At 37.0% G+C, this 25,876-nt stretch overlaps 1 protein-coding gene across 3 annotated transcripts in view; it reads right to left on the bottom strand.

Annotated features, from left to right (window-relative positions):
* LOC145681019 (spondin-1) overlaps positions 1–25,876 on the bottom strand; it is a 541,475-nt gene that overhangs the window by 145,933 nt on the left and 369,666 nt on the right. For all 3 annotated transcript variants that reach the window (XM_081752306.1, XM_081752308.1, XM_081752307.1), the window contains exons 4-5: positions 6,205–6,349; positions 1,874–2,086 (exon numbers count right to left, since the gene is read on the bottom strand). In XM_081752306.1, coding sequence (XP_081608432.1) covers positions 1,874–2,086; positions 6,205–6,349 — 358 coding nt within the window. The remainder of the gene's footprint in view (positions 1–1,873; positions 2,087–6,204; positions 6,350–25,876) is intronic.

Below are 25,876 nucleotides of genomic sequence, written 5' to 3'. Positions count from 1 at the left end.
TTTGATTCCCGGCGAGAGCTCATGTGGTTCGGAATCCACGTTAATCAGTAGGTCCTGTCTTATATAGAGAAAGAGACGCTGCTGAAAGAGACGTTAAACTCAAAACCAACTCAACTCAATGGGATAAGACAAATAACAATTTATTATACTGCCATCTAAGACTGACACTTCTAAATGTCCGTCACATGTCCTACCAACGGGGGAGAGCAATACTTTGTGCCTACCAACTGAAAATAGCAAATGTATGAGAAACACTAACGTGAAACTCTCAAAAGGAACATTATCACGGGATAATACTAACCACTAAATTCAGAAAAGGCGGGATAGAGTTATTTATTATACTGCCATCTAGGAGTGACACTTCTAAATGTCGGTCACATCTCGTACCAGCGGGGGAGGGGGATACTTTGTGCCCATCAACTTAAAATAACATATTTATGAGTTACACTAACGTTCAATTTGCACCACCGTAAGTTATACGCTTTAGCTAAATATGTTGAGTAATAACCAGGGCCCGGATTTTGTTGACCTAAAAATTTTTAAAAATTGACCTATAAAATGACACTAAAATTCCTGTAAAATGACCCTAAAAATCACAAAAATTGACCTTAAAACTTACGTTTTCTCAAACTTTTATTTCATTAAACATTGACATTTTTAAATATCCATTGGATTTTTAATTAACATTTCTCACTCATATTCAAAAAGTTATGTTTCAGTTAGTTGCAGTCCATTGATCATTTATTTCTATTGATCAGTCCATTGTACGGCATTGTAAGTATTGAAAGCGTCAATTCACTCCCGAGTTGAAACTAGGAAGCACTCTTAAACAATAAAACTTAGCAAGTTTAGACTACATGAAAATAATAGATAACAACCTGTTTAAAACCCTTGTACGCCTTCTAATGCATTTTTAGTTATTCACGTGATCTTTGTGGTCAATAACCCAAAACTATATGTTTGGCCACCTACCAACCCCCGCCTTTCGTTAACCAGCTACAGTTTAGTTTTCATTAGCTTGTTAAGAATGCAGTTTTTCCACCCCAATAGTCAGGAAGTAAGAAAAGAGATTATTCAACTTCGTCTTTTCCATATCCGTAAACCGTGTTCATTTAAAGATTTCCTTATGTAGAAAAAAGAATAAAAAGACCATAAGTGACTTAAAAGTTACCTTAAAATATTAAAAAATGACCTGAAATTTCAAAACAGCAAAAAGTGACCAAAAGTTGATCCTAAAAAACTATATTTTTAGAACCGGATGGATAACGTTGATGGATAACGTTTTTATTTGAACTTGCCTTGTCCTATGCGTAACAGAAAAAAGTTGACTTGTCAACAAGATCCGGGCCCTGGTAATAAGTTATATTTTTTGCAATTTTAAAGAAACGATTAGAAGAGTAATTACAAAAAAAAAAAAAAAAAAAACTGTATTGGGCACAAAGTACTCACCACCCACCCATGGTAGTGCGAAAGTTAATTTACGGTATATTCGCGAGAAAGTTTACTGCGGTGGCCCGTAACTTTTATTTCCCTCGTATAATTAGGTCACATGAAATATGTGTCTTGTTTCTTAACTCTGCTTCCAAATCATATGCTATGTTTTGCTTTTAATCATAAAGTGAAATATATATGCAATTAATACAGACACAAACACTAGAAACTCAAGTTTTGCCAAATGGTGTTTGTGGTGAACAATTACCATGGATATGGATTTTCTCGGGTGGAACTCAGCCAGTTATTTAATCACAATTCATTTGAATTTATTACCATCCCAACAGTTTTACCCTAAAGAGGATAACTTGAAATAAGCATGTTCTGATATCATTGCTTGCATTTTGTATACAAGAAAAGCGTAATAAATGGTAACACTTACTTCAGCTTTCAGCTCGCTTTCTAACATACGCGTTGAGCCGTTGTCTGCCATCTGGCGTAATCCCTCGGAAGCAACTCCACCATACTCCCAGAAGCGGTAATCAACGGTGTGGGAAGCTCCAATAATGTCACTGAAACGTGTCTGCCTCAGCCACTTATCACTTGGGAAGTCTTTGGGATGGGTATGTCGAGACCAGAGGCCTTCGAAAGTCACCTGTAAACAAATGAATAAAACAATATAATTTCTTTTAGTATTAGAACTCCTTTAAGGGTTATGGCCAGATAGATGATGCCCATTCTAGTAGATGGTCAATTAATCTGCTCAAAATGCTTTCATTTCTGACTTTCCTGACTCAGTTTGCCCATATTTAATTCAAGTAGTCTCCTTACTGCTTCACGAACTCCATCATTAGCTGAGCATAGGCCTACATGCTTGTAGCAGGGGCATCTAGAATCAAGAACGCACCCAGATTTTTTTTTGTTGGAACGGGTCCTGCTTTGAGGAGGGGTCCAATATTAGAATACACAACGGTCTATGTAGTATTGAACGGATAATATTGTGCACAGGCAAAGTACTTCCATGTAGGCCCTATATTTTCAGAAAAAAAAATATAGAATTAGGTTATTTTTATAAGAAGAGAAACAATATAGATTAAGTGCAAGATTAAATCTTCATGCTACATCAATCATTTCCCTGTTAAACAAGTATACTGTGGTTTTATTGAAAAAGTGTATGAATGTATGTTGAGTTGAGAAGTTTCTTGGGTGGTTCGAACCCAGTGCACACCCCCGTCAGTGCGCCCCTGTTGACGAGTAAATCAACTTACTGTGCGTCGTTTTATAAAGGTAACCAAGAAAGTCTTTACGCATTTTCATCCACCACCTTCGAACATCGATATATCACCTAAGACGTACCTGGAAGATAAAAAAAAATAGCCCCCATCAGCATCGACGACCTTCTGCCAACGTTCTGGAAGGCCATGGATTCCATCACGGTAGAACTTGGTGAGCTGTGAAGCGAAGAAGGTATCAAGTGCATTTTGCACCTCTACTAGAAATTTGAACTGACGTTCTCTAAGGTGATTGTTCAAGAAATGGAAAATGTGATAACCGGACGGTGCAATGTTCGGGGAGTATGGCGGATGCAACAGAGTTCCCATCCAAGGCGTAGAATGGTGTCCCGGGTCATAATAGCCACGTGAGGCTTAGTGTTATCCTGTAACAGGATGATCCCTTTGCGATTCAGAAGTGCTGGCTCCAAAATTTTCAGTTTTTCTTGAACACGGCTCAAATGCTGACTGTACACAGTTGCATTGATACTCTGCCAGCCGGTAGCAGTTTCCGATGCACAATGCAGCGAGCAGTTTACAAAACACAGGAGAATCTTCTTCTGGTGCAGTGCTGGTTTCGGCTGTTTTGGAACCGGTTCATGGGATGGTAACCAATGATGGCGGCGCCCTGGAGCTTCGTACAGGACCCACTGCTCATCACATGTCAACACCCTGTCCTCAGACGAGACAGCAAAGAAACACAGATGTCTGCTCGTGTTGCTTTCCGGCCTGGACTCAAATCATGTGGGACCCATCAACCCAACTTGTAGTGCTTCCTAAGTTGATGGAGGTGCTGCCGAATGGTTTCTCCACTCACACTGAATTGTAGTCCCAGTTTTTCACATGTCTGGCCACTGTTCGCCTCAGTTGCTGCTTGAAGATCTTCATTTTGTATATGTGTTGGTCTTTCGGCACATGGTGCGTCTTCGAGTGTTTCGTCACTGTCCTTAAACTTGTTAAACCACCGTTGCACTGTCCGCGTAGTCACGACACCCTCATCAGAGACCTGGCATATCTTCCGTGCCGCTGCAGCGGCGTTTGACTTCAGTTTGAACTCGCACAGCACATACTTCCTTATGACGTTCTGTGGAGGTTCCCTGTTCACTCTATCCTTACGCAAGTTTACTTTGTAACTGAACTGCCACAACCAGATAGAATATTGGATATACCTACACCAACAACTGATCTTCGCCTTATCTCCATTCGCATTCAACTCACGGTGTGAGGGCCAATGGAGCACAGGCCTCCACAAAAAGCAACAGATCTTTTTTGGTTACCTTCATAAGTTTAAAGTGTACAACATCAGATTCAATGTTCACGATTCAATTTCCAGTCTTTCATTTAATTTCGGATAACTAACTTTGATCTTTTAAATATATATATTTTTTTACAGCAGCAACATTTCAAGGAATCACTGTTATTGCAGATTTACTTGTAAGTTCATCAGTTAAATCTTGTCTACAACTGCGGGATTATTGTAAGCAGTTATAAAATGTTCCCGTCGAATATGAATGGTTCCCTAATGTCTGTCACAAAACGTTCACATCAACCACTGCCCTCTAAGTCCACTTTGAAATCATAAAATTCCATCTCCAAACTTCGAAACTGGCACTGCCTTACTTCATGGTCCTAGTAAACATCTGCTTCTTCTTGTTTGAACATTTACATATTTATCCGAATCCTTACAGCAGGTATGTCAAACTCAATATCTCAAGTACGCTTAATAGTTATCAATGTACAATAGTGCGGGTCGGAAAAAATGTCACTTTCATACTTAACGATAAATATATATAAATATATATATATTTACAAATATATATAAATATATATATAGAGAGAGGAAATATATATGGAAATCGGGTTAGTACATGTAGATGGATACCTATTGTTTCTTTCCCGAAATATGTATATATTTTCCCGCAACCTAGTTTCGTATGTGTGGAGACAGGTTACTTTCATTAGCATTTTCAGAAAAGAGCTCAGATAAACGTATTTTCAAAAGTCAGGAAAAATGTTAGCGTTGATACGCTCTGACAGAAATTTATATACTGTATATTTTATAGTGTGTAAAAGCATAAGTAGAAAAACTTCTTTTTCAATTCTAAAACTACAAAATTAATCTAAAGCATTCCTATTGATGATGATGATTTAATGATTTTTACATTCAACATGTTATGTCTGGCTGCCAGGTAATTCCTAATACGTATTCCAGTCTATTGTAAATTCCACTTCGAAAACGACCTTTCTAATATTATATGACTCATTCAAATATACATAGTATCAAATATTAAATATGATTTGAGATTCTCTCTTACCTAATAAATGTTTACTTCTAATTAAAACCCCCAAATATTGGGTAAAAGGCTGGTGTTGTTAATGAAATTTAATCATTAGTTCTGGTCCTTGTTGTTAAGAAGCCAAACATGACTGTTAAAGTGGACCAAAAAAAAAATTCAAGTCATAATACCGCGCAAAAGTTGGAAATTAGGGAGACTAAAAAGAAGTAAAAAAAAAAGTAAGAAAATCACTTTATATCTTCCTGTCGCGCATATACTCTAAAATTTGCCGAAAACATTTAAACTTGTATTCAATACAGAAACCTCGCCTCCCAATAAAAGCAAAACATGTAAGTTATTAGCATTTATCCTCTTGAACTTTGATCTATCTTGTGAATTATTTTCCAAAATTTCATTAAATTTGAAGGCAGCGCGCGATCGGAAGAGGTTGATGGATTTAAATAATATTGAAATAATAAGTTCTGTGGTTACAATATATAAGAAATTCAGCTATTACATTCGAGAAGAAGCTAATTTAAAATGTTAAAACTTATCGTAAAAATGTGAATTTTTCCGAATTTTGACAAAACTTTAGAGCAAATACAAGACCGGAAGATATAAACCGATTTTTATTTCTTTTTTGTACTCCTTCTTTTACAGTATTAAATATCTTCAAGTTTACTTTGAGCCATATTTGAATAACTTAGGAAGAAAGATAAGGATGAAAAAATTACGAAATCTGTTGATTTTTAAAGCTACTTCAACTGCACAGAAAAAGGAAAGAAAATCAACTGAAACTTTCTTTTTTTCGTAAGTCTTCATTTGTATACTGCCATAACATTATTCAATAATAATATATTCTGCCAACTTTAATAATATTCTGCCAACAAGTTTGAGTAGTGAGGTGCCAAATCGAAAGTGATTTATTCAATTCTTATTAATAGTATGATTGTTGTAAGCAGTGGCGTATTTAGGGGGGCTTCCGGGCTTAAGCCCGCCCGAAATCTTACTTACAATAGTCAAGTATATGAAATATCTTGTAGAATTTTCACATTTTCAAGCAAATCCCCCCCTCCGAAAGTTAGCAAACCCCCTCCCGAAACAAAATCGTAAATACGCCACTGGTTGTAAGTCTTGTTGAGTAGACTCCATACCAATAACTCTGCATATGTGAAATAATTGTAAGTAACAGCTTCGAACTATAAGTGAAATTATATTATAATTACCTCATATTTTGCTTCATCGCATGCACAGCAAGGGTCAATGACTTCTGGTTGTTCGTCCTGGTTTTCTCTGATATCTTCACATAGTTCTCGAGTTAAGAGTCCATCGTCCATGTACCACACATCTCTGTGCTCCACAACAGTAGCTCTGTAACAAGAACGGTTATGATTTAGTGAAAAAACTTTTTCTCATCAATAAATTCTTCATGCAAAGGTTGTTCATTTAATTCTCAGATTGTTTTCTTTTCCAAGAAGTATTAACTGTAGCTTCGAATCCCTACTGCACGTACGATCTTGTTCAAAGAATTCTGGCCACTCATCTGTCTTTCAAAATCCCTACACTCTTACCTACAGTTGGAATTAAATCAAACAAATGTTGATTTTCCTTCTCTAATTGAGAACTTTATTGAGAAACAAAGTAATAGCTTTTCCGCCTTACGATTCCCAGAACATAGCCTTTGAAGCAAGCTGGATGGCCAAGATTTTTTAAATAATACTGTACAGTACATGTGGCAATATCTCAAGTATATGTCTCTAACTCTCACACGTAAACATAGGAAAAATGAAAATGAAGTGAAATATTTGGATTTTATGTCATACGATTATGCCGTGTGGGCTAAAAAAAGATAGTAATAATGAGAAATGAATGAAATGGTGGAATGAAGAAAGTGAAATGAAACGGAAGAGCCCGTGAAAAGCCACGCACATGGTGTTTGTCGAGTACAAAGCCCACTTGGAGTGAGTTGGAATCGAACTAGGGACCCCACGCACCAGAAGTGAACGGTCTACCACAGAGCCATTACGTCCCACGAAAACATAGGAAAAGGCGTGTGACAGAGGAGCCTCACACAGGACCACATGGACATTTGTGTCCCGGGACGGAAACTGGGAGAAAAATCCGTCTACAACATAACATTTCTGGTCAGAATCATTGCAGGCGAGGAATCAAGTGTCGAATCTTGTGTGAAAGGCAACTACTTATGAAGTTTTTCTTTTTAAATTAACAGTAGAGTGGATCAGATTTGCCCCACATGCCTAAACTGCCAAGGCTGTGTTACAACGGTTATGCAATCCCGTTCATTGTAAGCGGACGAAAAAAATGAGAATCTGGACAGAGACGTTTGCACCATGACAATGCTCCGTGTCACACTTCAGAATAGGTGTCTCATTTCTTGGCCGAAAGTCACACCTCCGTCATACACCATCCCCCTACTCGCCGGATCTAGATTCATGTTACTATCTCCTCCACGATATTCACGATAACAAGACGAGAGAATTCCTGCGTATCGTAACAGGCTTGCCAGGACCTCTTCCAACTATGACTACAAAATTTGAATTGGTGTAAAGATGCAGTATGAAAGTGCTTTGAAAGAGATAAGCAGGAATAGGTGATAAAGTGTCCGTGATTTTTTACAACACCTGTGTGTCAATTAAATGAACGACCCTTGTATAACTTAATTTCATTTTCCTACTTATCTTTTACTGATTAACATAAGTACAATTTTAAGAATCTTTTTCCTTACTCATCTTAAAACCAAACCAGTAATGTTCTCTTGTCCCCTTTTCCACTTTAAACCCAAACTGAGTAAGTCAATATAATCTCTACTCTTTCTCATCTTAAAACCAAACTACTAAAGCCAGTAAATTAACGTATTCCTTGTTTTCATCTTAAATCTAAACTATAACCAAGTTGACTCTTGACTGAGGTAGCAAGAACAAGAACGCATACCAATTGATTTTAACTCCCATCTAAGGCATGAGTATTTGTTTATCAAGTTTATCATTGATTTTTCATCGTGTATAGGAAATAAACCGTAAAACATTTAAAAAAAGTTAAGTTCATCCTCCTTAACTATCCTCCTTAAATTCCATATTTGTTTCTTCATATAATCTCTTTTCCAAAATTCAAGAAAAATTAAAGTGCTATATTCCTCAAGCCTTATTTATATTTTATTTTTCTTGTTCTCTGAAATTTTGAATTAACTAAAAAGGTGTATTACCAGCGCTGTAACTTTTCTCTGGGGAGGAAAGCATTAATGCTTGTATTTGGCCCCCCTAGAAAAGTTGTGTTTCTAATTCTTGGGCCCCCTCTTTCCATCTCTCTCTAGGGATGCGCTCGAGTCGAAACACACTTTGTAAAATTCGAGACGAGTCGAGACAAACGTGTTTCTCGACTCGAATTTTCGAGTCGAGATACGAGTCGAGTTGAGACGGCTCTTAAAAATCTCGACTCAACTCGAATGTCTCGAAAATCTTTCTATAATTTTTAATATTATTTTGAAGAAAGTATTCACTCAGAAACAGCCTTGAAACCAACTCCAGCTTTTATTCCTTCAGAAAGGTACAGAACGCATAAAATTAATAGTTAATCTTTAAAGATCAAGATTTAATTTTCAGCTCAATTCAGTTAATTAGAACTAATAGTTAATAATGTTGTATTTGGTTGTACTGCAAATATAACGATAATAATAATAATTGATTATCTAGTTTGTATAAAACTATTATCCGTAGTCTAAATATAGTTTGTATAAAACTATTACGATAAAGTGAACTTCATAAATTCTCTGAATGAGCACTTGGTAGTCTATAGTAATTTAGCATAGTTATAATTATTGTGTTTTCGTTCCCATGAACGCAATAGGGTTACGTAACTTCTGGATTATTCGCTTGCCCAACTATTTTGAGGCTTTAATATGTTGCAGCATATCACGAGCTACGGATAATATATAATGTAACATTTGTTGTACATCACATATTATGATACGAGATTATTTTACATAGTATATCTTATCTAATATAAATAAAATAAAGAGTTTGTTTGTGTGTTTGTCTGTCTGTTTGTGTGCGACCTGGGGACCAGACGAGTGGACCGAGAGTTCCCAAAATTTGATCACGGGTATCCTGGTCCAGGCCCCAGATCAAGATGAAGCGTTTTTTTTTAAATTTCGAACCAGGGGGGTCTCGGGTGGGACGTTTACTGGGACCGACCTGGGAGCCAGACAAGTTGACCGAGACTTACCAAATTTTGGTCACTGATACCTTGGTCCAGGTCCCAGTCTAAGGCGAAGCGTTTTTGTCAAAATTGTAATCAGGGGGTCTCAGGGGGGGGGGCGTTTACCGAGACATGTAGTAAAAGTAATCCAAATTGATCGACATTAGTGTCAAATCCATAGTTTTCACGGTCGCTGAGATCAATGGTGACACTTCCATCAGCGATGACTTGCAAATTCAGCTACCACTGTATGCGGGCCGGGTGTCAGCGGGTGAGGAGTACCGAGACATGTATAAATAGCCCATATTGATTGATACTAGTGTCAAATCCATAGTTGTCGCGGTCGCTGAAATGAATGGTGATACTTCCACAGGTGTTGACTTCCAAATACAGCCCCCATGCGAAGAATGGGTATATTAAGCTAGTATTACAATAAATGGACTGCTTGGATGCCAAGAACTAGTACAGATAAGTACCTTTCACTTCTGTAAATAGGTATTTTTTAAAAGGATTTTTGTAAACACTAAATTATAAAACAATGAACTACATACAGTAATTATGGTTTTGGTTCCCAACATAAAAGAAATATGGATTGTTCATGAGATATTGAACTTTAACTTCTGGAAAATTTCAATTTTGGAGTTAGGCCACTTGGCATCAAAGCAGTTCATTGTAAGATAAATACATTCCGCACATTAGTAACATTTGTTCAGGAGTCTTCGATTTCCATCCTCTCAAATGAAAGCTGAACGATTGCTTGATACATGCTGACTATATAGGAGAAATAGTGTATTAAGTTTTCGAGCTTTGGTGCGTATGCGTATTTACACTCTGATATAACTTTAAGTTCACACTCAAATCGAGCTAATTGTTTAATGCATTTCGAAAGCTTTTGTTTTTATGCAGCTCATTAAGGAAAATCTATTTCATAATCGTAACATTTATGTACTAAGAAACTATGAACGGAAAGTGGACTCGACCTAGCCCCGTGGCCACTGTGACTCAGTGGCACAGCTTTCACCCTTGGTGTGTGAGGATTCTGATTCTGTGTGTGTGTGTGAACTCCGTGGCTAGTGTACGCGTCTTTGTCGCGGAAGACTCGGGTTCAATTCCCGGCGCGAGCTCATGTAGTTCGGATTCCACGTCCTCGCTGCTGAAAGAGGCGGTAAAGTCAAAATCAACTCAACAATATATATGTGTGTGTGCTTATGTGAATTTCCTCGTGGCTGTATGGTTAACACATACGCCTTGATCGCGGGAAACTCTGGTTCGATTTACGGTGAAAGCTCATGAAGTTGTTACCGGTATCCCACTTTAAACTGTAGATCCATGTCTCATATAACCATACATATAATATATATGCCTTTGATACACTTATTTTCCGACTTGGAAGCCATCGAGAATTTCCGGACACAGAGTCCCGTAGACCGAAAATGAGAAACATGGCTACAGAGTAAAACTGCCATAGAAGTTTAAGCTTTTTAGGCTAACTTAATCCTTATGTATAATGCAACTAGCTTGGCCAAGTTATAATGGAGGAAATGTTATCATTTGCAACACTGAGAATAGAACATGTTCGCCAGATGTTACTATCCCCCCCTCTCCTGCAGAATGAAAACCCTGACTAAAACTCAATATTATATATATATATATATATATATATATATATATATATATATATATATATATATATATATATATATATATATAACTATTTTGTGTAATGTAACAAACAGTGGCGGATAGTATTCATGTTTTCTTGCAGAGGTCCTTACGAGGGTTTGCTTCCATCTTCCTCTCCCCAAGAACTAAGATAAATTAAAAAATTGCGATTACTTGTTAATCTTGTACAAAGGACGCAATTAAAGTCCCAGTGTAACACCCCTTCACATTTAGATTTTTCCCCTGGAAGAAAACCAGTTATTATTGTTTCTTGATTTCTCAGTCTCACCTACAACAACATACGAATAGAATTAAAGGATAGGACATGTTTAGAGTGCTTGCACGTGACATCTAACTATATTTCTCATCAAATGTGTCACAGATGAAAATGTCCGTTTGCACTGCCTCTATTTTCTGGTACATATGTTTCATTTATGTTATGTTGCTAAAATTCGTTAGGAAACAAGTACAGACTGCGCCTGTGTGCCTGACAAAACGTAAATGTACTGGATAATTATTTCTTCACTTTCTTCAAAAAAAAAAGTACTCATCTCATGTCGACTAACAAAAGGAGGTAGCGGACCAAAGATAGCCGTTGTTTACCTAAGGTTGTTACATAGCAGGGGTTTCATTCAGTCAGAGAAAAAAGAAAAAATAATTTAAAGTTTCTACATTTGTTTTGAACTGCAATATACTTCTTCGTTTTATTTTAAGAACCATTTCCTTGTCATTTGTCTGCATCAGAAAAAAAATGCCAAAAAAGCACTAAAATGTGCCTATTTACCCAAAGTACGTACTAGATCACTAGTTCAATAGTAAAATCACTAAATCTAGTACGAAATCATAAAAGTGGCATCTCTGGGTTGGAGCAAAAGTATTGGTTGGAGTAAAAACTAGTCCGTATTTCTACTGCGTTCTGTTGTTGAATTCACAGAAATGTTCAAAAATAAATTCAAGAAGTAAAACACGATCCTACAAAAGACTGTTTACTTGCTCACTGGTTTTAGTATTGTGAACTGAAACTCAAGTGTGCAGTCATGTTGAATACTTCTGTTCTGTCCCTTTCTACTTTACAACTTGAGGCGGGATGAGGGTCAGGATAGATCTAGTGATATACCGCTAAAGGAAGTGCTTCAGTACAGAGTCGGAAGCGGTATGTATTGTTTATACTACTTACAATGTTACCCCCCATAAAATATAAATTCACCCTTTCTCCCTTCCCCTTTTCGAATACAATAAACCGACTCTTTTGCTGAAGAAAGATGCTAAGAGAAAATTGAAACATCTGTGTCTAAACTTTCTTTGAAGCGCAGTCTTTTGTATTTGTAGGATTTTGCGAGTGTTTTCACATCAATATGAAGAGATAGTTAGCCAAATCTTTTACCATGGACTCCTGCTGCGAACTGACCGTGAGTAAACGCCCGCTCAATTTCTCTCGCACACGTGAAATGGGTTTGTTGTTTCCAAAACAAATGGAAGTTATCTTGTCCTTTTGCATTTCTGCACGCACACAGGTACCATTGCTATGTTTTAATGATCAGAAGAAATATCAAAACCATCCGATATATATGATACGAAACAGCTAACAGAGGGAGACAAAGATTATAGTATACCAAGTTTTCCGCGTGGTACCATTATGGAGAATAAATATTTGATAAAGTCACGTAGATGCGCTTAAACCTATTCCATCTGTCCTTATAACTTTTCTGGTCTCATCAATTTATCAGGAGAATACGTACAACATATGTCCAAATTCCATATATACTCTTTCTAAACTAATGAGTAAACTCATTAAGAACACCAACTGATATCAATAAACAGGAAAGAAAACAATACTTTATACCTCTATCATTTGGTACACATCTCTATGAAGCATAGCTTGTTTCTTTTCGAAATAGTTCCTTCGTGTCACAGCTGTGGTTAGTTTTGCTTTGTGTTAGGATGAAAGAGAGAAATGCAACATTTGCTTCGCGGTGAAGTTATATATATTATTAAGATGAGCGGTGATAAGTGAGGTTTAACAAAGAGTGCCTTTCGGATGCACAATTTAACGGGTAGTTGCAGTCCGTGTTGAGAATCGAACCAAAGCTATGTAAGACATGTTAATATTGAGCTCTTTTGTGGTAAAAGTGAACTTCAGAAACACACAAAAGACTTGAAACATCAAGCTAATGTAAAGCAATTGAAAAATAGCCTACCTATCGCTGCATCTTTTCTGTGGCAAGGAACATGCAGTGCGCAGCAACAAGAACATAACATTCCCTTCCACACCATAAAAGACAATATAATGTTGTTAAAAGAAAGTGCACATAATATTTTTAAATTTTGTTTGTGATCCTATCATGCATAATTATAAATAATGCCTTTCATACTACGAGAATGAGTTCAACTATACGTCATGGCCCCTCTAAAGCGGGGCCGCGGTGGCTCAGTGGTAGATGGTTCACCTCTGGTGCTTCGGGACCCTGGTTCGATCCCAGGTCACACCAAGTGAACTTTGTGGTGGACAAACACCGTGTGCGTAGGTTTCTTCGGGGTTCTTCCGTCCCTCCCACTTTCTTCATTCCACGATTTCGCTAATTTCTCATCATCACCCCTCTCCTTTAGCCTAACCGGCATAAGCGTGGGACATAAAACTCAAAGATTTCACTTCATTTTTCCCTCCAAAGCGATATTTTTGAAAATTATTTATTGTTAGATATTGTAAATTTACGGTATATATTTTAGTGGACGGGAAAATTTTGCATCTAATCGGATAATTTCATTGCTTCTAATAGGAATTCGCAGTTACGAAATTTACATCACTGTCTTTTGAAAGGATGTCTAGAAAAAATACTACTAGAAAATAACTGAAAACACAAAATGGATTTGATAGCCAAATTCACGGCTTCTTGGTGCGTCATCATTTTTCTTTAAATATTTGTATTTAGTATTAGATTAGAGTTTAGTGTTCCTTTCAGCATCAATGCTATATGAGACGTGAACTTACAAATTAACATGGGTTCAGAATCACAGGAGTTCTCATCGGAAATCGAACCTAGGTCTCCCGCACCAAAGACGCGTACGCTAATCATATGGACAAGGGTGTTCAATATTTAGTAATGTGTACATAAAGTTGTGAAATTGCGCTTGTATAATGGAATGCAATTCCTTCTACTGACATAAACCTTCACAATACTCAGCTGGACAAAGTATCTTTAAAAAGAAAATGTCACTCTTTGTTTCAGTTCCTGGTTCGACTGAAGGATGGAACAAATTGCAATGAGCGTTTTTGGATCCTACTTTGTGTAGTTGATTCATCATAAACTTGCTATTTGATACGTATATGAACTAAAAACGTACAAATATAAATTTAAGTCAATCAAATACCTTTAAACAAAAATTGAATATATATATATATATATCGTTCGTGAAAGAGTCACGTTATTTCTTTAATACAAGTACATGAATACAGCTCCTCTTAATCAAAATAAGTGGTGGTTGGTCTTTAAAACTAGTGTGGAAACATTAGTAAAAAATCTGGCATAATTTAGAAAAAATATATGGTAATTCAGGCCCGTGTTTGGCATCATCGATTGTCTCAAGAGTGGCAACCCTGACTTAAAGGTTTCACTTCGAGAATAATGGATTCTCTGGGATATATCAGATATACAACTCGATTTGGAGCAGTATTCTCTATAACAAGCTTTGAAGCAGGCAGCATATCTGTTGAAATAAGTTATTTCTGAGTATATGAGTGGAATTCAGAACTATTTTGCGTCAGTTCGACTTGTTTCTAGTTAAGGCAAGGTAAATCAATCCCCGGATAGAGGAATAGATTACTCTTATGTTATTTCTTAGTAGGGAACATCTAACATTTTCACGGGAGACAGTGTCTTTTTATGGATATTGACATTTCCACGTATATTTAAGATTGCTAGCAATACCTGGTTTCCATAGTAACGGAGCAAGTCGTAGGTATTTTAGAGTGAGAGCCTTATTTGAATTGTGAGCAAGAAGGATGCTTGTTTACGAGGTTCAAAGACTGTTTTTAAACCACAGTCTGACTGTATTCAACTGAGTGTGAACTTAAAGAATACTGGACTAGTTCTCGATGCGAACCTAACCTCAAACGAAGATTCTGCTGAAGGCGCTTCACTTCTCTGGTGAGAGGAATTTTCTTATATTCAACCAACTCAATCCTACAAGTAACAGAATTAGCCTTTTTGATGGAGAGTCTGTTTATAGACCATTCCATGTTTAAGACTTTAGGCCAGACAGCTTTCTGATTATTGAAATTGTCTTTTAGATGTGAGGAAGTATGATGTAAGAAAACACATGTTCTGCTTTCTCATGATAAAAGCACAACTTACAAGAGACATCACCCAATTGTCCGGCTCCGATTTCAATGAAATTTTTATTGCTGATAGAGGACATGTATTCATTACTTGTGATGAAAGAAATTTTTGCCATGGTGCATGTTTTCTATTTTTTAATAATTTTTAAAGGTTGTGATGTGGTTAATAGAGATTACTGCAGAAGTCCCTTACTACCCTTTGCAAACGGAGTGTTAATGAAAGAACAACCATGTAGATACGTATAGGGTCTAGGGAGCAGTCGTATGGTACGTATGACCTTGACGGCAGCCATCTTGAAATCAGCCATTTTGAATTAAGGTCAAGATTTTTAAATGGGAATAGGGTAATGTGATACATAATGTCGGGCTAGAATTTAATCAGAAAGACAATGGTGAAGTTAGTTTTAAGGTGCGCTCATTTGGTGAAAAGTTACAGGCATATTAATTGTTTATACTTACTATATGCATAACTCCATTACCTCCGCTTCTAACCCGCGTATTAATGGTAATAAGTGGATAAAGATTTCGGTAATACATATTATGGCTAGAGGGAAGTGATACGATAAGGGTATCATTGACGGCAGCCATCTTGAAATCCGTCATTTTGAATTAAAGTGAAGTTTTGAAAAATGAAAACCATAGCATGTGGCACCTAATTTTAATAGTAAATTTTCCCCAAAAGCCTATGGTATGCTTATTTTTGTTCTATAGTTAAGTAGTATACATCTTGGTCGGACATACATCATTTAGGGTCAGGCTCTTAAGTATTCTTTTAATAAACAATGCTGGACAAACTAGACAATCGTGTTTTAGGATTGTAGAAAACGACCGTGAATTATGTTCAAACACAATTATTATTATATTTATTTCTCTGACTATTGGATCTTTATATTACAGTGTTAAACAAAAGAGAATAATGGTTGGTATAATAGTATTCAAGAGTTTTCTCATCATGATTAGTTTTGTAAACAATTCAATTACACTTATTTGGTGTTTATTTCTAAATAATAAATCCTAATACAATTTCATAAAGTTGTAATTCTTCTTTAGTTTGTATCACTTTACACAATGAAAAATCCAAAAATGTGTTGTATCGGTGCAGTACCAATTTTTCACGTTTTTCCAAATTTTCCAAAACCCAAAGAATAATCTTTAATTTCTGATATTTTAGTCGTCACAAATTACAATTTTATAATGTAGTCAATATTTATAATTACTGGGCAGTTGGGCGTTTAAACTAATGACATCATAATAAAGTCAAAACCATAATTTTGAGTTGAACTGATTCTGAGTTGAACGTCCCGTTCAGCAGCGAGGCTATGTGAGACGTGGACCTACTGATTAACGTGGAATCCGAACCACATGAACTCCCACCGGGAATCAAGCTCAGGTTTCCCACGCCAAAGGCAAGTATACTAACCGTTAGCCACGAAGGAGCTCCACCATAATTTTAGTGGGCGATAAGAAATATCTCGCCAGTGCTTTTACAATAAATAAATTTTATAAGTATTAAAGAATAGTGGTAAGAGATTATATTATAGCTCTTTTAGTTATGAGATATGAGTATTTAAAAAAAAAAACTAAACAATAGGTTGGCGGAACCACAAAAGACTCGTAAAATAAACTTTCTTATAAATACATACGCACCTTACTCACCTTTTATAATTGCTATGCTTACGTTCTCCATAAAAACAGAAATTCTCTTTTAGTGATACTTTACACAAGATCACGAAATGGATTCCAATTTAATTAAAGGCAAAATACAATACAATAATCCACAAATATTGCCTCAAGTGAGTTTCAAGATTTCTAAACATTAGTGCGAAACCGGGCTCTGCCGTTGCGATCGATTTGTAGGTCTTGAGACGAAAGTAAGAAGGGACTTACGCACATAGTAAGTAAAAACAATTAATATGGCTGTAACTTTCCCCCAAATGGGTGTATCTTAAAACTAACCTCACCATTGTTTTCCTAATTAAATTCTAGCCCGAAATTATGTATCATATTACCCTATTCCCATTTTTAAAATTTGACCTTAGTTCAAAATGGCGGATTTCAAGATGGCTGCCGTCAAGGTCATACCTACTATACGACTTCCCCCCAGGACTTATATATATCCACATGGTTGTTCTTCACTTTTCTTCATTAACGCTCCGTTTACAAAGGGTAGTAAGAGACTTCTGTAGTAATCTCTAATAACCACATCACAACTCTTAAAAGTTATATATATATAAAATAGAAAACATGCACCATGGCAAAAATTTGTCATCACAAGTAATGCATACATGCCTTCTATCAGCAAAAAAAAGTTTCATTGAAATTGGAGCCGGACATTTGAGTGATGTCCCTTGTGGGATGTGATTGAACGTGACGTCAGAACGCATCGCCCCCCTTCCCGGAATTTACGGGAATTAGGTGACCTGAGTGTGCACATGTGGTATCAGCTCTCTCCAGCGACCTATCAAGGATCATTGCGTGTATACCAAGACGTGTCGCCGTTTTTATCCATGCCAAAAGTCGACATACTGACAATTAGGTAGGTAGTCATAATGGTCTGGCTGATATGTGCGTATATTTTAACTCGTACATTTTGTCTCGACTCGAATTTCGAGACGACTCGACTCGAGTCGAGACAGAGACTATCGAGTCGAGACACGAGTCGAGAACAAAACATATTTTCGAGTCGAGAACAAAACATATTTTCGAGTCGAGTCGAGACAGGCTTAAATCTCGACTCGACTCGTGCGCATCCCTATCTCTCTCTTACTCTATATGAGCCCCCCGGAGCCTGTGGGCCCCCCGCACGGCAAGGTCTGCAGGGCAGTTAGTTACGCCCCTGGGCCCGTTACATGACAAATTAATTAAAGGGACAATATTGACAAATCTCAAAGCCATACGAATAAATATTATTTCTAGGGCCCCTAATAGTAGACACGTTTTACTGAAATGGAACCACAACTCATTTTTTGTTTTATTTAACTTTTGTGTTGCTTTGTTTATGTATTGTAGTGAACCTATTCGATGCATCATTTATAAGTTCATGTTCGTATCGTATATGGAGTAAGAAAATTTTGTCTTAAAACGGCGGGGAGCTTCCCTGGGGGCAGTTGCCTCGTGCTCCCCCCCCCACAAGTTACGGCCCTGCGTATTACCCTTCCATTCAAATATATTTATTTAATATACTTTGATTAGGTAATTTTTAACTTTTTTATAATTCATACAACAAGTAGCATAGTTAAAATAAACAAGGCATCTAGCGAAATGAATGGTTTTATTACTAATATAGGTTTGCAATAGTTTTGACAATATATCAATATATTGTCGAAACTTTAACACATTATCTATTAGTAACAAGTGTTTGATTTCCTTAGATTTCAAGTTTATTTAAGCTCTAGAATGAGTAGCATTCAGATGCAAATTATATTTTAACTTGTTTACAAAACAATTCAGCTTTTTAAGAATAAAAGAGATAAAGAATACTTTGAAATTCTCCAAGCAACTGAAATATAAAGCCAAGTTGAGAGTGTCTAAGATCTAATCTAGGTAATGTAGTTAAGAATAGTCAAAATGAAAGAGGATGTAGGTAAGGGGTTATGTTTGTTTTGGAAAATTACAACAAAGAGAAAAGTTTCTAGCCAGGAAAAACTGTGCATGAAATTATAAAAAGTTTGTTTTATGTACCAAACTACTGATTTTTCCTACATCCGTTTGTTTGCATGTGGCAAGGTTTTCTAGCCATTGAACAATCCTAGAACCCACATATCTTATAGTAATACGCGTTAGACGCTATCGTGATGAATGCAATCTTCCAGCGTGTTTCGTTCAACACCATAACGGCCGAACGACAACAGCTAGCACTCCTTAAACTGTCCTGAACAGCCGCCTGATATGCAGCCTTTCGAACACTCGTCACGACCATCCATCGGACTGTGTCAGTGAGTTTAGGGTAGGGATGGCCAGACGGATCCGGATCTCGGATATCCGGATCCTGTAAGATCCGGATCCGGATCCTATAAGATCCGGATCTCGGTTCCGGATCCGAAATTTCGGATCTTGGATCCGGATCCGGATATCCGGTTCCTGGATCCGGATCCGAAATTTCGGATCTTGGATCCGGATCCGGATATCCGGATCTTGGATCCGGATCCGAAGTTTCGGATCTTGGATCCGGATATCCGGATCCGAAGTTTCGGATCTTGGATCCGGATATCCGGATCCGAAGTTTCGGATCTTGGATCCGGATATCCGGATCTTGGATCCGGATCCGAAGTTTCGGATCTTGGATCCGGATATCCGGATCTTGGATCCGGATCCGGAATTTCGGATCTTGGATCCGGATCCGAAATTTCGGATCTTGGATCCGGATCCGGAATTTCGGATCTTGGATCCGGATCTGAAGTTTCGGATCTTGGATCCGGATCCGGAATTTCGGATCTTGGATCCGGTTCCGAAGTTTCGGATCTTGGATCCGGAATTTCGAAGTTCAGATTCGGACTCCTGTTTTGAATATTTTAGGCCTTAGATTGAGACCCAGAACTAAAATATCCATATGTATAAAATTTACTAGGTGAATTTTATCTAACTCAGTGGGAAGACAATTCAATTCAAATGAGAAAAGATTACATCAAAATCTCATTTTCACATTTTTCGGGGTTAGACCACTGTTGCGCACACCCCATCCATCATTTAGTCTTTAGTATATCTTTAAACGTACTACAAGTATGCCACTTTCATCTCAAGTCAGTAGTTGTATAGATCTGCCTTTTGTTATACTATATTAATCAAGTTAGGATTAAAATTCGATTGTTTGTGAGACCTATGATAATATTTTCAGAATGAGTTAAAACGTTGAAAAACTGCATAGTAATGCTGCATATTTTCTTTGTGCCACATTGGAAATTAATGTAGTCTATCTGATACAGTCGGCTTTTATGATTAATCCAATGATCTGAACTCCTGCAGTATTACGCTAAAATCATGGATGTCTTTGAATTTTCATCGTTTCTATTTTTTTTTTTTATTACGAGCAAAATAAATATCATAAGCGGTATTTTACATAATACATATAGACGCAGATCAGTCAGTTGATTGCTTAATGTTTATAGCAAAGCTATTACATTTCTAAGACACTGGCGGCCTTAGAACAAAATCCATGGCTTTCCTATAAAATCTTAAATCTCTCTATATAAAAAGGGCAAAGTCCTGAGTGAGTGACAGATCATCGTACAGGCCAAATCGTTTAAGCTACAAATTTGAAATTTGGACAGTTTATAGGCTTTGTGACGTAGGATACCACTAAGGAAGGACTTTGGGAAATTCGACGAGGAAGGGGGAAAATGGGGTGGAAAATATTGATGATTCTTGACGTTAGATACTTCAAATTTGGTATTTGGGTTTCTCATTGAAAATAATTTGATACTTGTTTAAGTGTTTTTTGATATTTAAATTAGAAGGGACAGAGAAGATGTAGAAAGTAAAAGAAGGGGCAGAGAAGATGTAGAAAGTAAAAGAAGGGGTGGTAATTGCAATTATTGCAATTAGTATAATAATATGTCTATATCTCGGAAACTTAAAGGTTTAGAAACATGGAATTTGATATTTGGACTTTTCACTTAAAATAAATAGATACGTATTTCAACGTTTTTTTTTTTATATGTGCTCCAGAAGGGAAGAAAAAGGGCGAGAAGAAAATTAAGTGGGGATTACAATTATTTTATTAATATGTTCAATCCTTTGAGGTTAGAGACTAGAAATTTGGTATTTATATTTCTCATTGAAAATAATTTGACATGTGTTTCAGTGTTTTTTGACGTTATAGTAAAAAGGAAAAGAAAAGAGATGGAAAAGAAAGAGGGTGGGGATTGTAATTATTATAATAACATGTCGATATCTGGGAACCTCTGAAGGTTAGGAGCATAGAATTTGGTATTTGGACTTTTCATTTGAAATAATTAGGTATGTACTTCAGCGTTTTTTTTTTTTTTTTAATGTATGTCTTAGAAGGGAAGAAAATTGACGGGGAGAAAAGACTTTTATATCTCGGAATCCTGGAATGTTATAGAAATGAAACTTGTTATTTGAACAAAAATTCGTTATGAAATGAAATCCTTGAGTTTTAAGTCCCACGCTTATCCCGGTTAGGCTAAAGGAGACGGTGATTATAAGAAATAAATGAAATGGTGGAATGAAGAAAGTGGGAGGAAACGGGAAAACCCCGAGAAAGCCCACGAGCACGGTGTTTGTCCAAAACAAAGTCCACACGGCGCGAGCTGGGATCGAACCAGGGACCCCCAGCACCGGAGGTGAACGCTCTATCACTGAGCCACCACGCCCCCTTAAAAATTCGTTATGTTTGCAGGCATATGATGTGCGAGGCCGTAGACCGAGCAAATGTGTGGGCTGGGGGGAAAGCCCCCATGTACTCGCACTGAAATTCGGTATATCTCGGGATACCGGATATTACATACAACTTGATATTTGAACTGAGATTCGGTATGGTTGTAGGTTTACGAGATACGAGGTCATAGGCCGATCAAATGAGATATCAGAGGGTCTAAGGGCAAATCCCCAGACATTTCTTTTTAAATTGATTATGATTAGAGGCTTTTGAGGTGCGAGGCCCTAGTAACGGTGGTCTAGTGGCGAAGCCCCCAACTAGCCGAGGTCTATTAAGTATATAAATGTATTTGCGTAATGACTGGAAATTGCATGTATGCCTGTGGACAAAATTGTATAAGTAGCCACGAGAAATGACAATCCTTTAACATGAAAATTTTAAAAAAGCCACCAAAATGTACTCTTGAATGAGTTGTATATTATGTTTACGCAGGGGCGAATCCAGAACGGACTCTTGGAGGGGCCGGATGGATTCTTAGGGGGCGGTTGGGGATGCTAGTAGTGAAAAATTACTTAGATGATCTGAAATTGCCACAAATTACTACTAAAGTACACTGTTAATGGTGGCGCTGGGTAGGGGTGAACGACTTTTCGCCCTCCCCCTGGATCCGCCTATGTGTTTACATGAATGATATAGCTCCTTATACAACCTATGCAGAGTTAATAGTAGTGGATTACTAATTACAAAGATACGTGTTACTGCTCGAGGCTCCATATGGTATTTTGTATACATTAATACATTGATTTTGATACCTTAATTGCCATTTAGAACTTTATTTCTACTATAATTCTTAATTCTATCTGGAGTGGTACGGTCACAGAGAAACGTATTTTTAAAGAAAGAAAAAAAGTTTATCAAGAGCAAGAAAAAGAAGTTGCTCCTTAATTTGATTTGATCTATATTTTATGAGCTGTTCTATTAGCAATGGCCTAGCCCATCACGACTAGGAAATGGCCTCATTCAGTGACCACAATAACTCAGAAAGAATTAGGAAACTAAGCAGCCTGAGCCTAATGAAGAAGCTTGTGCTTGAGACTGTTTCATCCCAGCATTTGACTAGTGTTACAGAAAACAAAGGACAAATTTTTCCACTAGAATCGAATCTGACAATGAAATTGCTCTCACCAAAGTCGACAGTTTTATTCAATCAAATTTGGAGTAATTGTGACATATTAAGGCACGAAAACCAAATATCAACAGAATGAAGAGAACTCAAGGCTGTCACACGATAACATACCAAAAGTGTCTTAAAATCTTATTTTAAGCATAGGAATGAAAATCACTTTGTCAATAATTTCGAAAATTTTGCTTATTCGGAACACCCTAATTTTCTGACACAGAGTTTCGGATCCGGATCCAAGATCCGTTTTTTCGGGTCCGGATCCAAGATCCGTTTTTTCGTATCCGGATCCAAGATCCGTTTTTTCGGATCCGGATCCAAGATCCGTTTTTTCGGATCCGGATCCAAGATCCGAAATTTCGGATCCGGATCCAAGATCCGTTTTTTCGGATCCGGATCCAAGATCCGAAATTTCGGATCCGGATCCAAGATCCGTTTTTTCGGATCCGGATCCAAGATCCGTTTTTTCGGATCCGGATCCAAGATCCGAAATTTCGGATCCGGATCCAAGATCCGTTTTTTCGGATCCGGATCCAAGATCCGTTTTTTCGGATCCGGATCCAAGATCCGGATTTTCGGATCCGGATCCAAGATCCGAAATTTCGGATCCGGATCCAAGATCCGAAATTTCGGATCCGGATCCAGTGTCCGGATATCCGGATACCGGATATCCGGACCCAAGTGGATCCGGATATCCGGATCCAAAAATATCCGGATCTGGCCATCCCTAGTTTAGGGTTACATACAAGCAGCATGGCAAGCAATTCCACTCGAACATTTCCAATGAATATTTGAATCGATGAGTGAGCCATAAGATATTATGGTAGCACGTGAACCCGTCACACCATACTGATTTATCGAGTTAATAAGTGTTGTACTTTTCTAAAACTGTAACTCTTTCTTTATAATAATATAAAGAATCTGTTATATAAATTTCATTTCAATCACATGCCTTCCTTTGTGTTGCAATTTTCAGAAATGTAAAGATCTAACAACCATGCCACTAGTAAAAAGTGTTCTAGCTTGGATACATTTCTAATTGCCCTTCTTATTCTGATTTGGAGATACTGAATCCAACGAATCTAGTTTAAAATATATCAATACATGAGGTCATGAGAAAAGTTATCTTAAAGTTGAGCGACATTGACATAGGCAGGGCCCGAACCGTCTGGGCGAGCGAGGGAATCCTAGTGGTTGACTCTGCCAAGCTGAAGTGAAACCGTGGGATTTGGTAACTTAGGGCTGTGTTTTCAAACAGGGAGAAGAGCTTGCCTTATAAAGCTCGAGTGTCATTTACTACATATAGTGGTAGGTCCCTAGAAGGGTCGTTGAACATAAAGGCTGAGCAAACGACACTGGGGAAATATTAGTATAGGATTTCTTAGGAAGTCCCTTATAAACATTCCATATAAATGCATTCTGTGCAGTAAAATACTGAATAACCATAATCGTAAGGCTATCTTACAAGAAGAACACTCCTTATGGTGTCCATAAAAGAGTGCAGATCGACACTCTCACCAGTTGTCCCCTAGTCAATATGCTGTTAGCGTAAAAGCCGTCAGAAAAAAGGGGAGTTAATTGTAGAGAAGAGCTTCCAATGTACGAGTCATAGTAGACCCATAAACCAATGAACGAGACATGCCCTTAGAACTGCCGGATCTGTCATTAGTATTCTTGTTTGCCCCCGGGTTGCCAGTCTACAAGTTGTAGTGGATTCGTAAGTAATATACCGTTAAAACTAACAAATCTATCATTGGTGTTCTGTTTGCCTGCGAGTTGTCAGTGTACAGGTCATAGTGGATACATAAGTGATGTATCTTAAAACTACGAGATCTGTTATTGATGCTCTTGTTTGTTTGTCTGGGTTTATGTAAGATTGCGCGGTTCTGATTCATTGATCCATATCTTTTCATTTAATTTATTCAGAATAGAAGAATGAAATTATGATGTCGAGTCTACTTGGAACACTTACTGTTTTATTGAAGATAAACATATATGTAAGCTATAAAGAAATTTGTAGACAAACATTGGTTACAGATGAAAAAATGGCCAGAAAAAGTTTCAGGAAACTTGAATAAATCCATAAGTTTGTAACAATATTAAGTTTTGTTGGTAACAAATACGTAGGAGAAGACAAAATGGCGCCCAGATAAGTTCCAGTTTTTAAACTCAATCTTATCCAGTTTTTTTTTTTTTTTTACTCACAATGTATTAGTTGAACGATCTTTACATTAATTGTCTGTTACTGCCATTAATATTTATTAATATTTTGCACAATCAAGTTAATTTAATTTTCAATTTTTGGCAGATTTCAGACTTAGATCTGTGCCATTATAGTTAGTTGCAGCATATGCTGTAGATATTTTTTGTGGTGAATATACTTTTAATTCATAGTAAAAAAGAAAAAATAAAACTCAATGATGTAGAGGACTTGGCCAAAATCGGCTGTCTCAATACAATTGTAACCTATTTAGGTGAAGAATATAAGACCAGACAATACGTATCGTGAACACCTATGTGACCAAGCACGTTAAATCGGACTCAGTAACAACTAAGAATGATAATGATAGTAATGAGGAGAGTATTAAAACAGAAGTAAAAACAGGTACAATTGGGACTGCACGTAGAGTTTTGGAAAATTTAACAGGTTAGACGGGTCAAACATTAATTTATATCCATGTAATTAATAAAACAGTTCCTCTCTATGCTGGTCTAGTGATAGATAGCGCGTCTTTGATCCATGTGGTTTCAGTTTTAATCAGTGTTTGTAGGTTTCTTTAAGAAAATTTCCCTCGACTGACAAAACTTTTCCCTTTTCTTATACATTTTCCCCTAGTATGAAGTATCCAATACCTGTGATATAAGTTATGTGATAAGATTAATTTAGCTATATTCAAGGAAGTGTCAGCCACATTTGTTTTCACCTCTTACTTTTTCCTTCATTTTTTTAAAAAAAATACACATACAAATACACCCAGCTAACAAGGGCTATAACTTATGCTACTTTCAACACACACACACACAAACAATTGCTATTGTATTGGTTTATTCCTGAAGAAGAAAGAAAAGTTTCAAGATTTATAGTGATCGGGAAGCACTAAATGTATTACGGTGCTTTGGATTCCATCTTAAATGTAGGCCCATGTCGCATATTTTCGAAATACACTC

This window comes from Thermobia domestica, chromosome 3, assembly GCF_964235325.1.
Source record: "Thermobia domestica chromosome 3, izTheDome1.hap1.1, whole genome shotgun sequence".
NCBI classification, from domain to species: Eukaryota; Metazoa; Arthropoda; class Insecta; order Zygentoma; family Lepismatidae; genus Thermobia; species Thermobia domestica.
This window is presented reverse-complemented; position numbering and strand designations above follow the sequence as displayed.